General features: G+C 33.8%; 1 protein-coding gene across 2 annotated transcripts in view; it reads right to left on the reverse strand.

Annotated features, from left to right (window-relative positions):
* The window catches only part of LOC5568754 (potassium voltage-gated channel protein Shal), a 116,661-nt gene that overhangs the window by 26,191 nt on the left and 73,937 nt on the right, over positions 1-16,533 (reverse strand). For both annotated transcript variants that reach the window (XM_021842993.1, XM_001658081.2), the window contains exon 4: positions 8,764-8,925. In XM_021842993.1, coding sequence (XP_021698685.1) covers positions 8,764-8,925 — 162 coding nt within the window. The remainder of the gene's footprint in view (positions 1-8,763; positions 8,926-16,533) is intronic.

Raw genomic sequence — 16,533 nt, forward strand, 5'->3', positions numbered from 1 at the left:
TTTATAAATGCAAGCTGAAAAGTCATCATTGCTGCCAATACGAATGACGGGCTACTTAGCCTTCAATTTCAAAAATGTATGCAACCATGAAAATGATTTTAAAATTAAAGCAGAATGGAACTTTTTCCCAACCTCACATGGAAAAGGTCCTTGTTATGGTATCGGTGGCAACATTAAGCGAATGGTTAGAGATGCTAGTATTAGAAAGTCAGCAGAAATTAATAACGCCAAACAATTTTTCTACTGGGCTGTGTCGCAAAAGGTGAAAGACCAATTTAAAAAAGATTGGGAATTTATCTATGCAACTGAAAATGACTATTGAGACTGAAAAATTTCTTCAGGAAAGATTTTCTAACTTTGTTCCAATTCCTGGAACAAAAAAATATCGTTCATTTATACCAAACGACGAACGAAGCATTTTTGCTAGTGAATTCTCAGATGCACATGAAAACCAAGAAAATACAGCATGCTTTGTTCTTAATAATACAAAGAAACGAAAATCTTCTGGTGTTAGCAACCAAAGACAATCTTCCCGGAAGAAAAAATTGATAGTATTAAGATGAAAATGTAAGTTATATACTGAATAATTGAATGAAAAAAAAATAAAATAATCATAATAATAATCTTATTTGTTCCATAGAAAAGAAAGAATCCCTTTTCAGTGTAATGAAAAATTGAGGCAGAAACAGTTTTTTTAAGTTTTTCTTAGCGGTGTAATTTTTCATGAAAAATATCATCCATTCCGACTTTTACTTCATTAAAACCAATCCCAAATCAGATGTTTTAGAAAATTTGCAATTGCTTTGATAAAAAATCTTTGTTTTTCCGATGCTTCGATTGAAATATGGGTTCAAAGAAAAGGCTTATATGGTCATTTTTCTCAAAATTGGTCATAACTCAAAAACGAAAAAAAAGTAAATTTCAAAAATTTCAGCGATTAAAGCTCATGAAATTATCTTCTCAAAAATATTTTCTTGAAAATTTTCCACGAGTTGGAGCATAGTTTTTCTGGCTTGTCTTTACGAATTTTCTCAACGGTGGAAAATTTTGTGGATAACTTTTTCCAGTTAATACTTTTTTATTCCTGAGAAAATTTTCTCTCATTTTCATAAAAAACTTTGTTTCTATGATGCTTTGTTCTTGAGTTATGATTTTTTAATGTAAGTAGTGTCAGGGGAAAACAAAAAATTTCCAACTGAGTTTTCCGGGAAAATAGGCGACCCTGAATTTTTCTCAATTTTTTTTATTCATATATTGATGAGCCCTGCCTGTGGAAAAAGTTTCATGAAAATCTGAGACCTTTTGGCCTAAACCCGTACGGAAATAAAAACAAATCCCCACGATAGACGGAGATACTTCGAGGTTGTCGATGAGTTTATCTACCTTGGATACCTTGTGCCGGAATTTAATCTTGTTCACGTTTAATTTAAAATGCCAAATTTCAGAAACAATGTAACAGTCGAGTAGTTGGCAAACAAATTTCATGGTATACCGTGTTGATTCGAATTGCCCGGACGCTTCGAAAGTTCACCCTTAAATTATGATTTCGTCAACTTTCATGAGTGGAGAATGTAGAAGACGTCATAATTAAGCGGAGAAAAATAGAATTTTGTCCACAAATACCATTAAAAAGGGGAGTGTCCGGCTTTCGGTTCGTCCGGAAATTTGAAGCAGCACGGTATCAGGAAATGAAATCGGAGTATCAGTAAATCGTACTTTGTTGCCAAGCAACCTGACTATTTGTAATATGTTAATATGTTGTTGATTCGGTTAAAATGAGAATACTGTTTTGATTCAGATTACCGTAAGATTTAAATTCTTAACACTCTACTTTGTATGGGAAACATTTCATACGAAATGTTTCAATTTTTTCCGCTCAAAAGTTCTCACATTTCTCACTCATGTTTTAAAGACATCCATATAAATTGCATTAGACTTCTCTTAAGTAGTTTGACGATTTCCGTTGATGATTTTTACTTTTCTATGTACGATTTTCATCAATTATTCGGAATAAAAATCAAAGTGTCCGGAGCATAGTGCAAATGTAAATGTGCAAAGTTCAAACATTTCTATTTATTTTAAATTATCCATGCTGCGGAATCAAACTTTTCACTCATTATTTGAAATTTAAATGTTTTGAAGGCTTGTGTTATCGTGGGGAATCATACAAAATTAATTATTTTATATACTATATAAAGAGTTGTACTTCGCTGAAGTGTCCGTACTATGAATCAAAAATGGTATCGAGATCCGTACATCCAAGCTCGTGGAAAACAATAAGTGTGTAAATCATCTTGTTGAATTTGTCATTTATACGAAAATATTTTGCTTCGAAAACAAACAGCAGTTTCTCAAATAAGGACTGTTCATTTTATAAAGTGGACACTTTGTTTTTGATATATCTTTTGTGTTTATTGATAAAATCGTAATCGGTTTTCTGAGCATCGTTCAACTATTATTCTACAATGTTATGAAAAAATAAAATCTTACAAAAAGCTTCTGGTGAAGACCTAACTAGTGTTTCCAAAAACTCCTGAGAAAAAGTGTTCGTCAAAGTTAAGCATTATTTTTCGCATAACAAAAATACTCATTTTTATTAACAAATTGTAAGTTGGTATTCTTTATTATTCTACTAATGGTAGCGCTTTAAAAAAATCAATAATATTTTTTTTATATTTTATTTCTCTTCATGGTCGTTTTATTAAAAAATTCCATACTTTTAAAATCTTGTATGCATATTCATCGATCTACTACAAATTGTAAGCGTATTTCTCCAAATATTTTGACGGGTAATGTCAGAATAATACATTATGGAAGCGGTTCTCCGACATTACCCGGGAAACCATTACCCGGTATGCAATTTACCGGAAGACCATTACCCGGAAAACCATTTACCGGAATGAACCATTTACCGAAAAGCCATTACCCGGAAGGACCATTTACCGGAAAAAATATATCCCCATTTCTCGACTTTTTTCATTAACGTCCTTTAAACCGTTTTATGGTCATTCATGTCCGTATGTTGAATTAAAATATTTAAAATGACCACCAAGGATAAGGTTCTTAGTTAAAAATGCACCAGAGAGGAGTCTAAGATATCTTTATAGTTGATCATGTCAATATGCACCATCTTCATATATTAGCAATTCATAAATGATTCACCCTTCTTTTAATAATAAGCTGTTCTTTCAACTTATCTTTTCAGCTTGTCTTGGCTGAAATGGCTTTATTTAGCTACAACTATGTAACTTTACGTTTAATATTCGACCGTTTAATGTTAATATATAAGCAATGATTAGAATTTTTAATACTCTTCGAGTGTCAATTCGCCGAATGTTGTTTCCGCAAACGTCAATCAATCGATTGTAAATCCCCGGTATATTCCTTTTTCTAGAATGACCCATTTCGGGTCATCTGATATTCACCCTTCTTTATTTGGTTGGCGGTTCTTTCGAGTTCCACCGATCTCGGCATTTTTGGCAAAATGTGCTTAGTCGAAAATGACCAAATATCTTATTATTTTGATTGCTAAATGTTCTTTCTTGTTTATTACACTGGCATTGAATTCGGGGTACAGACATTCAGAGTTATAACATTCGGAGAAAAATAGCAATGAAATTCAAAGAAAAAGTAGATCTATTGAGGTTACAAAGATGGACGTTACAATGGCCAATAGTGTCCCTACTCTCAATCACCAAGGCACTCTTAGTTTTAGTCTTGATTTTTCAGCTTTCCCCAAACCATAAAGCTGACATGAGAATTGAACTGCTGTATGTTGTTTCCCTCGCAAGATAAGTGTTTTTTATATATTGGTCAATATTGAAATTGGATTCTGATCTGTTTTAACGTAAAGGAATAAGAAAACTATCATAACTCCAAACATTTTTAAATGCTGAGATGTTCCATTTACTCAAATGGAACCTACCTTATTTGTTAGGCTTTTTTTGATTTCGATGTATAATGATGGTACCTTCCAAGTGGTCTCGGACATAAAAGAAAATTTATAATTATTTTCATTCTTTCTATCCTTGCCTGTAATATTTAGTTTTTAAGCCTAAATTTGAAGACATAGTTTCCGGTCTATATAATGCGATTCTTTTCTAATTAGGTCGCCAATAAAATTACATGTTCAATCAAATTTTGGTATCGTGATATTCGTTCATAGTTTAAGGTTTACGATGCGGCCAAGTGAAGTTATTCAGTAAGATCAAGCAGAGGTTGGTAGAATTGAATACCGCTGGTTCAAAATTATTTCTGGATGACAAATTTGACAACGTTTCAGAGCTAGAGTACCTACATACTTTTTAAACTTTGAACGAACGCAAAAATGGTCGTTTGACATAGGCTCTCAGCTATTAACTGTAGAAATGCTTCTAGATAGAACAGCTGAGAAGCAGGTTTTGTCCCAGTTGGGTCGTAACGCTAGCAAGAAGAACAACATATTTGGTCCATAGCTGTTTGGAGATGTCTTTTGAAATAGTGTTTATGGAAACCGAGGGAGTCGAGAATGTCCATGGTTAGCGTGACATAATTTGTGCTGCGCATCAATGAAAGATCGTCGAAAATAGAAGATTTGGCTTTCCGGGTAATGGTGCATTCCGGGGAATGGTACATTCCGGTAAATGGTCTTCCGGTAAATTGCATTCCGGGTAATGGTATTCCGGGTAATGGTATGTAATCATAGAAGCAGTAATTTCTAATAATAATTGTTTTTGATAACCTTCAAAAATCGCCTGTTCTGAACGTTTTGCTTTATTACTGTGAAATTTAATTATTTAAGAGGCTTTTTTATTATCACAATATTGTACAACAGTTGATCGATGTATAGAAAAACCGTTAACAATTTCATTGAAAACTTAAAAAGATATTACATGTACAAGGTGTCCACTTTATAAAATGAACAGTCCTTAAATTGTATCTAATAAACAAATTCTTAGTTTTGATTAACTATCTCTAGTTGTCTTATCGACGACTTTTTCTTCTTTCTAAGGTTCATCCACAGAACCACACGGTGCAAATCTGTAATAGTGGGTGGTCGGTTGGAAAAAGACAAAGTTGTTGGCGAATCATAAAAAGAGGGGTGGAAGAAAGAATTGCAGGACCCGCACTCCCGGGATTGGCGAATGCTTCTTTTCTTTTGTGGCTTGGCCGGAGGGCGACATCGGTTAAAACTGAAGTGTTGGTTGGCTGACAGAGACTAGTTACTGATGAGCAGCAGTACTATAACTCTGTGCTGGCAGCGATGATGGCGTAGTCGTGTAGCGTCGTACGACGACACAACGAGTTGAAAAGTCAACTGTATTAAAATTAAGTTTGTGGCACAATTTACGATAATTGAGAGAGGTTTTTGTGCGGTGAAAGTGGGGGTTTTCGGTGCTCAAGAACACATTTTTTTCTATTTAGTGTTTTAATTAGTTCGCTTTTGTGTTGAACTTTTAGGGTCTAATAATTATGATGCGTTTGTTATCTAATAAGGAGAAACAAAGTACAATCGTTATGAGAAAGTTTTTATAATCTGTATAAGATCAGATCGAAGTTTTTGGAAGTACAGGCATCATTCGTTCATTGCAATTTTGTTATTTATAATTGAAAGTCCGGTAATTGCAGCTTGTTGCAATAAAAAGTAATTATCTTCAAATTTGCTGTCAAACACAACTGTTTAATTCACTTTAGTGTCACTTCAACGATACATATGCATTGCAATTAGGCAATAACATTCGTCCATTGCAAAGTAAACGAATGGTTTTTGAAAATTATTACAGCTCGTGGACGCATCTATTATAGAATAGGGCAATTGCAACGGATTGCACCTTTCGATTGGTCGACGTTAAGTCAGATTGGACCAAGTGCAAAACGTGGGAAAACGAATTATTCTGTCATTAGTTCAGAAATTACCTTAACTCAATTTCACTTCAATCAGATTTGTTGAATGTTGTAAACTGCTAGAAATATGTAACAAATTTACTTTGAATGGTCAACAAAACTCGATCGAAGAAGACGACTCTCACGCCGAGGACCTGAGATCGCACCCCATCCCTGAAATAGTCATAAAAATTTCAGTTATGACTTCCTTCGGAAAGGAGCGAAGCCGTTCGTCTCGAGATGAACTAGCCCAGAGCTAAAAATCTCGTTGATAATTAATGACAAAAAAATCGATATAAGTGTAGTCAGAGTGGACCAATTTCTTTTTTCGTCAGCGATCATCGAGATACAAGACATACAGCGAGAAAATGTCATACAATCCATGTACTTCATCGGATTTTTCGACATCGAATGATTCTTGTTCTCATCCATCAATAGGAATGAGCATTAGCATTAAGGTGAAACAGTTTGGAATCAATTTCTAAGATTGCACTGAAACTTCAATGGCACAAATCTCGCTAAGGAAGCATCCAACAACAGTGAACTTTTTATTTTGGCTTTGTGCACTAGCAGAAAGCTTAAAATAAGAAGATTAGAAATGTTTGCCAACTATTTCGCCAGTTTAGTGCATTTGAAAACGCGAGTAGGTGCACTAGTCGGCCATTGTGACGGCCATCTTTGGATTCTGAGATGTTTCACCTTAAGCATTTTGCACAAATTCGTAGGTGGTACAGTCCTAGACCATTGTATGAGGGTTGCCTCCTTCCCGTCCGTTACCAAAGTCAGAGATTTGGGACTAGCCTCTAACTCTTAGACAAGATTGACGCACCATCCAATTATCGAGAGCTGTCCTGGCCACGTCCTTGCAAAAGCTGGGGAATGGGAAAGGATGATTGATTGAACACCTACTTAAGAAAGATGCAGAAACTCTACGACCTCTCATAGGTGTTACGGGATGTTGTGGAATGTGGATGGAAAGGGTAGTGCCATAGGATACGTTCAGTAGACGTTCTGACCGACAAATAGTTACGCATTGTGATTATTCGATGCTGATCAGAACTGTTGTCATCCATCAATAGGAATGGACAAATATTAAATAATATGATAATATGATTTCTGAACAATTATCATAATTGGATAGTTAGCCAAGAGTTGCAACAATTTCTGTGCAGACAGGGCGGGCCAAGTATCTAGAAGCAAGGAACTGATTGATTGTTGCATTTTCGAGTCTATTCCAGAGTCCGGTATAAGCTATCGCAGTTTCACTGATTTCGAAATTAAATATATGGATACTCGAAGAAATTACAATCCTGATGTCGATGTGAGACAAGTTATAAATGGCCGTAATTTTCCAAACAACTGTTCAGTCAGAATGAATCAAAGGTTGATTTGATTGCTTGCTTATGTACATATCTTTAAAAAGAACACTTGTTAAATTTATATTCAACTACCGTTCGAAATAGACAACACTAGTCTTCATGCAGCATCTACAGTTTAGAAAAAGCATAAATGCAACCCGGTTTTACGAAGCCGTGTGATGGTGGTTCCAGTCAGCCAGTTGAGCCCAAACCTTACCGACCCGATGTGAGCAAAAGCCAGCTAATTACAGTCTAACACCGAGGCGTACACTTGACACATTAAGTCTACCTTCTAGTTTCTTGTCCTGCCTCTATATGCCACGAGTTCTAATAGAGAGCTTTTGCCAGTCGTTTGTTTATCCTGGTTTTTACTATTTAGCTATGTAGGTTTCTTGGTTCGAACAAACGTTAACACTGAACTATACGAGTGCTTGCGAATGGGGAGTGGGATTAATTCACGGCTGCAGTAAATTCCGCCAATGTCGTAGAGATTTGGACAAAAACACGGTCAACATATATCGAAACTAAACACTCAAGTACACATCGATGTTGTGGTGTTTGTTGGTGATTACCGCGCTAGCGGTTTTAATTATTTCTTTTTTGTTTCTAGGGCACTTTGTCCAGGACCATTTTTGAATCCGCTTAACCAAGCATCAGGGAGCAATGGGAGGAATGTTTAAAATCGTGAACTTTTTACATACCTACCCTATTTATTTGCATAAAGTTGTTTTTCCGACTATTACTTTACTTTGTTTGACATTAATACCATCAAACACTTAAAATTAGGAAAATATTTGAATAAATCGTTTTTATTTGCTTCTTTTCTAAAATTTCTTCCTTTTCTTCCGGAGAAAATATAGAGTAAATATGTTCAGCCAATTTGTTACCATTTCATTAATCTACAACTGTACAAAAAAAACTATATTTGTAAAACGTCAAATAAAACAGTTGAAAGTTACAACACCACCTGTGGCAGAAAGTTCTGACTTCCAAAAAAAAACTTATGAAATCATTTCACGGCATTCCACATTACAAGGGTAGTTCAATAATAGAACGTATATTATTTTGATTTTGATTTAGAATATCTTTAGAACGATGACGGTTATTTTCCTCCTCATACTCTACTGATATTAGTTCACGATTTTGAGCATTCGTCCCACAGTGGGGCAGTCCGAGCAAACTGGTTTGATAAGCCCACTCTGCTCACTCAACGCGAAAGCGATTAATGGGGTGGTCTTTTTTGTGCTTTGCTCAGTGAAGCTTGATTTCCGGCTTGGGATATTTTTCCATTGCTCGGGGTAATTAATTTTCGGTTTTTGTGGATTTTATTGTGAGCTCTGAATCCCCTCGGTATCAGAACGAATGAACGAAAAAAATGAAATAAAACTCTATCTTCCCATTGGACCCGCCAAGAGTTTCCCATAGTTTATATCAGATGTCTGTTGCTGGTATTTGTGTTGGTTTTGGGGTGAAAGATTTCTGTTTTCTTTCGGCGGTACACCAAAAAATCGCGCAATAAGACCTAGAAGATGGTATGGTTTACCTGATACCGCTGGGAACAGCATCGACCGCAGCAGGACTGCAGCAATCCGGTTGCACCTGTAGTCGTGTTGGCCGAATGCGAAGGGCTGGCCATCGGCGATGGAGATCCGGGCCGCTTAGTTTGGCCGTTGTACTGAGTTTCTAGCTCGACAAACTCCCGGTCCTGAGCGAAATATAAAACAAATACAAATCATGAGAAAGGGATTGTCGATTGCCGTTGCACCACGGTCAAAGCTTTGCAGGATAGCGAAATAACTTAAGTTGGAACTTATGTGGAAACAATTTTTCGATTTTGACGTGAGAAAGAAGAAAGTTACACCAGAGAATGTGGATGAAGAGGCGAGAATGTAAGGTGAAGTTTGATGCGAACAAAGTGAAACTTTGTTTGAAGTTCTAGGAAGATACGTGAGATTTTTACAGACTACTTTTGAGCGGCAGTGTTATCGGATGAGATGAGTTTTTATATAAGTGTAGTGAGATATGTAGGACCATTCAATGATTTTATGAGTATATTTTGTACAACCAATATATTTAAATGAAAGTTCATCAATGTAAAATGTAAGAACATACACGGTTTACAGAGCCTACAGAATTGAGTTCCTCTATTTGAGGTGCACATCCACGTTTAGGCAAAAAACACGGTCTATACAAATTTGTTATTTTGTATGAACAATAGACTAAGTGGGGGGAAGGGTATCTGGATATCTATAAAAAATATCACGTGGTTTTTGAATAGCCGCATATTACCGAACCAATAATGTGCTGTTGAAATGCCAATTGTACTTCACACATAAGAGCAAATATTTCCGCCTGAAACAATTTTGCCGTCTTCATGAAGTGACAAGCAGTCCTTCCAAGATTTACAGGTATGGTGACTTTTTGTGTAATATTTGCTTAAATTTACATCATAGATTATCTCTTCTTGCAAAAAAAAAGGCCGGGCCTTTAAGTGATACTTGCCGATACTCAGTTCGATATTCTTACTTCTTTTGACCATAAGCTATTCTTACGAGTCAAACTGTGACAGAGATTGTTGGCATTATGAATTTTAATTTCCGCAAGCGATTTTTCCTTCTCTAAAAAATAAGCTATTCTTCAATTGATTATGTTAGAATCTTAGCGCCATTGACACTTTCAGCATTCTTACTACATTGTTAAGCGTATCATTGCAAATACCGTTTTGATTCATATTACGGACAGCTTCAAATTCCGGACACTTTACTTTGTATGGGAAACATTTCACTCGAAATGTTTCAATTTTTGCTGTTCAAAAGTTCTCAATTTCAAGGCTCATTTAAGTAAACTTTTTCCATAAATATCTTTGAAAATTTATAATGCCCAACTACCTTGAATGTATCTTTGATGGTTTAACGATTTCGATTGATGATTTGACTGTTTCATTAATGATTATCATGAGCTGTCCGGAATTCGATTCAAAGTGTCCGGAATATGAGGCAAAAGTGGGGAAGCGTCCGGAATAAGAATCATGAAAATGCCACGCATTTTGATTTATTTAAAATTATTGAAGTTGCGGAAGCGTATTCTTCACCCACCGTTCGAAAGTAAAGGGCTTCCGACGCTCGATAGCGTTAAGGAATCATACAGAATGATTCATTTTGTATGCTCTATGCTAGGTTATATTTCCCTGAGTTCTTAAGTGTCCGTAATATGTTCCAAAACGGTACTATGCTTTGATATCGATAGGGGGCGATACATTTATTACGTAAACCAATTTTTGGGATTTTTCAAACCCAGCACCCCCCCCTCACTGATATTTTTTTTGAATGAAAATAAAAAATAAATTGCATGGCACGTAAGAAATCTCAAACCCCACCTCCCTCCATAAACCCATACGTAATTAATGGACGACCCCTAGGGCGTTTTTTTCTAATCCTAGTTCAGATACAAGCGTGAAAAAAATTGAAACAATCTTTGTTTGCCGATCAAATAACGAAAATATGCTGAAAACTTCGGTGGCGCTTACTTGCGAACATGTGCAGCACATAATTCAGCGTATGATTGCAAACATTTTGTTCCAACTCCCATCTAGATTCCCGTGTGGAGTAAATCTTAGTTGTTTTTAACTATCGTTTAAATAATAACTATATGCTGAAAAGAATTGCGGCTTTTAAGTCGACTATGCAAACATGGGCAATAAAGATATGCAAAATCCTGTTAACTTAAGGTAAAATTAAAATTTAGGATGATTTTTTCAGAAATATATTCATTTTTGTTCTTCTTCTTCTTCTTTCTGGCGTTACGTCCCCACTGGGACAAAGCCTGCTTCTCAGCTTAGTGTTCTTATGAGCACTTCCACAGTTATTAGCTGAGAGCTTACTATGCCAATGACCGATTCTGCTCCATTACCTCGAATGCAATTTCCCCGAATTCCATCACCCTGAATGCTTCTTCTTCTTTCTGGTGTTACGTCCCCACTGGGACAGAGCCTGCTTCTCAGCTTAGTGTTCTTATGAGCACTTTCCACAGTTATTAACTAAGAGCTTACTATGCCAATGACCATTTTTGCATGCGTATATCGTGTGGCAGGTACGAAGATATTCTATACCCTGGGAATTCGAGAAAATTTCCAACCCAAAAGATCCTCGACCGGTGGGATTCGAACCCATGACCCTCAGCTTGGTCTTGCTGAATAGCTGCGCGTTTACCGCTACGGCTATCTGGGCCCCAAATGCTATTTCCCTGAATTTGCAAGTCTCTTGACATGATGACATTCATGACATTTATTTATAATATTGGAATTCGGGATAATGGCATTCGAGTTAATGGCATTTGGGGTGATGGCATTCGGGGTAATGGGGTAGAATCAAAAATTGACTTTAAATTACACCGCAAATTTTAGGTTATTCAAAATTCAACCGTTATGCAATCTTTTATCTGCTATCGATAATTTTAGGTAAGTAATAGTATTTGGTCATAAAATATTATTTTTTTAACGGTATGTATCAATTATCAGATTTCTTTTCAAAAACAATCGAAGTTACTTCTTTTCAAATAACTATTCTAGAAAAGAAATCGTGTAAAAATGTAATTTAAAGAAAGTTATATGCTATTGTGAGATCACTCGGAGCAAGGACAATTATATCCCAATTGACAACAACAAGTGTGTGTATATTAGGGTGCGGCTAACTTTTCGAAAGGTGTTACAACCGGAAATTCGTGCGTTTTCCGGAATTCGAATCATATAAAAAGAGAAACCTTACAGTTTGAGCCAAACATATTAAGATTTAGAGGTCGCGCAAGTTATAAAATATGACGTTCAGTGAAGTCTTCAAAGCTTTGTTGTTTTCTAACCAATTTTGAAGACCTTACCATAATTCACTTCAAAATAAAATTCAAGAAAACTTTGTGGAGCATAAAATTTGTCAAACATAAAAACTAGCCTTAGTTTAAATTAGTTTTCTCCATTTTTTTCTTATTTTACTCAAAAAAGCATCTTTATTTGACCATGACTTCATGAATGCTCAACCGATTCGAAATCTGTTTAGAATTTCTTAGAATTATTTTAGTTTTTTTTTTTCGTCGGAATTGAGATTTTTACTTTTAAACTAAAATTCAAAAAGCTTCTTGTTTAAAATGATAATAGTTTGATTGTTCGAAGTTCAAAAGCGCATATATATTAAAACACGTGCATAAATATTTTCGTTTAATTTTTTTTAAAAATGTTGCAAAGTCCTTTCTAAGGGTTAAACAAATGAGAAAAACTAGTTTCTGCTTTAGAGTTAACGTTTTGCTGGGTTTTTGCTGACAACAAATCGAAAAAAAATGTATTGTTCGTTAAAATACAGTTTTAAGTTAAACGTGTGATATACATAGTTCAAAAACTACTGAATTTGCTTCGAAAGCATGTAAAAAGATTCATCGGTTGAATATTCGTAATGATTAAACATAGATGTTTTTTTTATAGTAGAATGAGGAAACATTTGAAGGTAACTACTATTAACTAGAACTAGTTTTGATTTAGGCATATTTGACGTTTCAAATAAAAAAATAAATTTAATTTTGCGGATAATGATGCCAAAAGTTTTGAAATTAGTTGAAAACTTGCACAGTTATGTATACTTCACTGAAAGTAATTTTTATGACTTGAAAATTCGCCTTCAGTACGCTTGCGGTACCTCTAAATGTTAATATTTTTGAAGTTTTAACTTTTGAAAAATAAGCCGCACCCTAGTGTATATGGATATAGAGAAAGATTATCTTTGGTACTTTTCAGGGAAATCATTTAAGGAGTCCAGAAAAAAGATAATCGTGTTGTTTTTCGTGCTGTCAAATATACTCATTTCCTATATGAATTCGTCGAATAAGTATTTCTTATTTCATAACTTTTGAAACAATCTTGAGGAATTGCGACTTTAAATAAATAATTTACCATATAAAATTCTGAGCCATTCTGTTGTATTATTCTGCTCAGACTAAGAACAAGACAAAAAATACATAATGAAAAAAATACCAACAGTGGTACCAGATCACTATTTTAGGTTTTTTGTTTAAAACTAATATCATACTTCGATATATGTAATGTAACGAATTAAAAGCTCTTATAATTGATCTAGTGGTCACCGAATTCCGTAAAAATTTGCTAGGATACACGTGTTTTTAGATTTTTTTTTTATTAGGGTGACCATTTCCAAAATAGGGTGACCAGGAAAATCGCGATCTTGCAAAATTTTTATTTAAAAAATCATAACTTATGAACCGCTTGACCGATTTTCCAATTTTCTTAGACGGCATGAAAGCTAAAGATTTTGACTTTTCAAAAAAAATAATAAAGATTCACAAAAATTGTTTTTTTTTTGTAACATAAGAAAATCAATACTTTCCGTTTTTTCATGTTTTGAAGGTCTCGGACCAAAAGGGAAATTGCTGTTTTGATTTTTTCTTGAAATACAATAAATTTTACGTTTACCATCATAATTTCAGCGATATTATGATGGTAAACGTAAAATTTATTGTATTTCAATATATATTTATTTATTTTTATATGAAATGAAAGCTTAAGATATAAACTTAAAAAAAAATAAAAACTCTAAAAAAATTTAACATGAAACAATATGAAAATTTCCTAAAAAACTAGAATTTTTCATATATTTTCATGTAAAAAAATGTATATATTTTTTCTGAAAAGTTGAGCTAAGCTCTCATTCGATAGAAAAAGATTGGAAATCAGTTGAGCTGCTCAAAAGTAATGATTTTTTTTTTAATAAAAAATCTATTCCCTTAAGACAATAGAAATATTAGTAGTAGAACGCTAGAAGCGCTGTTCTCACAAAACTAATTTTAATTATTATTACCTTAAATCATGGTTTTCCATTGTTTGTTCAATACCATGTCGTTGTTTTGGTTTTGATAATTAATATGACACTTTGATGCCCGGTCCTCACGCTGTCAGTTCGTGGCAAACTAGATGTTAGTAACACGAACAGCAGCGAAATTAGCATTCTTAGGTTAATGCTTCTACTCTTAAGACCTACAGTGTGTCCCGTGGAAAAATACTGATTTTCTATCTAAAAAAATATAAATATCGAAAAATAAAAAACATACATCGCTGAAAATTTGACAGTAAACGTAAAATTTACTGAACTTTCAAGAAAATATGAGAACAGCAATTTCCCTTTTTGTCCCGAGGCCTTCAAAACATGAAAAAACGGAAATTCATGTAAAAGCCAATATTTTTCTTGAAAAGTCAAAATTTTAAGCTTTTATGCCGTCCAAGAAAATTGAAAATCGGTCAAGTTATGATTTAATTAAAAAAATAAAAAAAATGCAAAATCGCGATTTTTCAGGTCACTTTATTTTGGAAATGGTCACCTTTATAAAAAAAATCCAAAACATGTATCCTTATTTCGAATAAGGAACAATGTAGCAAATTTTCACGGAATTCGGTGACCCACTAGATCAGTTTTTCATGGAATGGCTGTATAGAGAATGACTATTTCTGGAACTTTTCAAGGAAATCATTTAATGAGTCAAGAAAATAGATATTCGAGTTATGTACGATGTGAAATAGTACAGTCAAATATACAATTTGAAAAATGTTAATCGATTTTTTGTCGATAAGTGTTTTTCATTTCAAACTTTTGACTTGATCGTGATTATCCGAGATTTTAAAAGTTGAAAACACTCAACTTTCAGAGGTGTTTTACATCAATCTTGAGGAATAACGTTTTTAAAATAATGATTCCATTATATTTTCTATATAAATTTCTTAGTCATATTCTGGGTTTTGACAAAACATCATTGCTCAATGCAAAATTTTAATTTTCTGGGCAGACTAACACCATAGATAATAAGAAAAGCAGATCACCTTTTTTGTTGTTTTGTGTAAAAATAATATCATACTTAAATATAATGTAATGATTAAAAAGCTCTGCAGTGTTGCCAAATATGCGAAGCATGTATTGAAAAAGAAAGTTTTAGTAATCGAATATGCTAAACGATTGTAAAATTTATGAGAAACATATAGATATTAAGAACACAATTAAATTGGAATGTTCTACAAACGTTTGACGATGAAAAGGGGAATTTACGTATTCTTGGCAGCCTAAGACGAAGGCTCGCTTCTCTTGTACCCAAGTAACACAGCTAGTTATATATGAGTTATTATGGCACGATTTATACATAATCATTTGTATTTTTCAGGAATTATATACTTTATATCTGACACTTGTATAGCTGAAAAAGCGCCAAAAATGGCGGCTTATATAACATCTTATAGTTCTAACAACCATTTATAATAACATCTAATGGACGGTTTATAGACTTATTCTCAACCAAACAAAGACAACACTAAAATGTTGAATGATCATAAGTTCTAATAAAGTTATTTTTCAGTTATTAATACATATAGAACACATGTAAACTGTGAAATATTTAATTTGTAGGTATTGAGTTATTCAAAACCACAAATAACAACTTTACGACACAAAATGATCAACTAATAACACAGCCTAATATTTTGGTCGGAATGAAGTTATTTGCGAGTGATATACCTTGCAAAAAACATGTTTGCTACAAATTAATCAGATGCCTGTTGAACTTCATGCAAACCTAACTTACAGATAAATAAAAATGAAATGGCAATCAAAATATAAATGGCCCATCGAAAAAATATTTCTACGTTTGGAAATCTTTAACCCTGAATTATACTATAATGAAAAATGTTGTAAATGGATCATATTCAGGAACAGTAGAGAAGTTTAAGATGCGGTTTGAAATTTATGGTGTAATTTTCAATTGTACCTTTTAATAATTCACGCGCCATTATGAAAAGTCGTAAACCCAAATACAATTCACAAAATTTCAGCTTTTTCCTAATATTTATTTCATTCCCCACAAAGAAACAATATGGCAGATTTTGCATAATGCTTACAGCGCTGGTGATAAATTTTCGGACAATTGATTTTCTTTTAAATACCTTTAGCATTGCTACACTCAAATTGATTACACATTAAAATGGTACTGTTATAATTTACTGAGGTAAATACAGTTTAGTAAAACAATTGGTTGCAGCTCCACTGGCATAATATTCCTTACATGCAATTCCAAAAGATACAAACTAAAGTTATTCATATTCTTAGCCGGTACTGTAATCTATTTGATTTAATGTGAAATTCTTCGTTCTGATTTGAAAATAAGTTAAAATTACGTTATTATAACATCCTAAGAGAATCTTGAGAAATGATTTTCAGATTTTTTTCAATAACTTTTATAATACATATTGAAAGCATATTTTCAACATACTTTCTTGAAG

The sequence above is a fragment of the Aedes aegypti genome, chromosome 2 (genome assembly GCF_002204515.2).
Source record: "Aedes aegypti strain LVP_AGWG chromosome 2, AaegL5.0 Primary Assembly, whole genome shotgun sequence".
Taxonomy (NCBI): domain Eukaryota; kingdom Metazoa; phylum Arthropoda; class Insecta; order Diptera; family Culicidae; genus Aedes; species Aedes aegypti.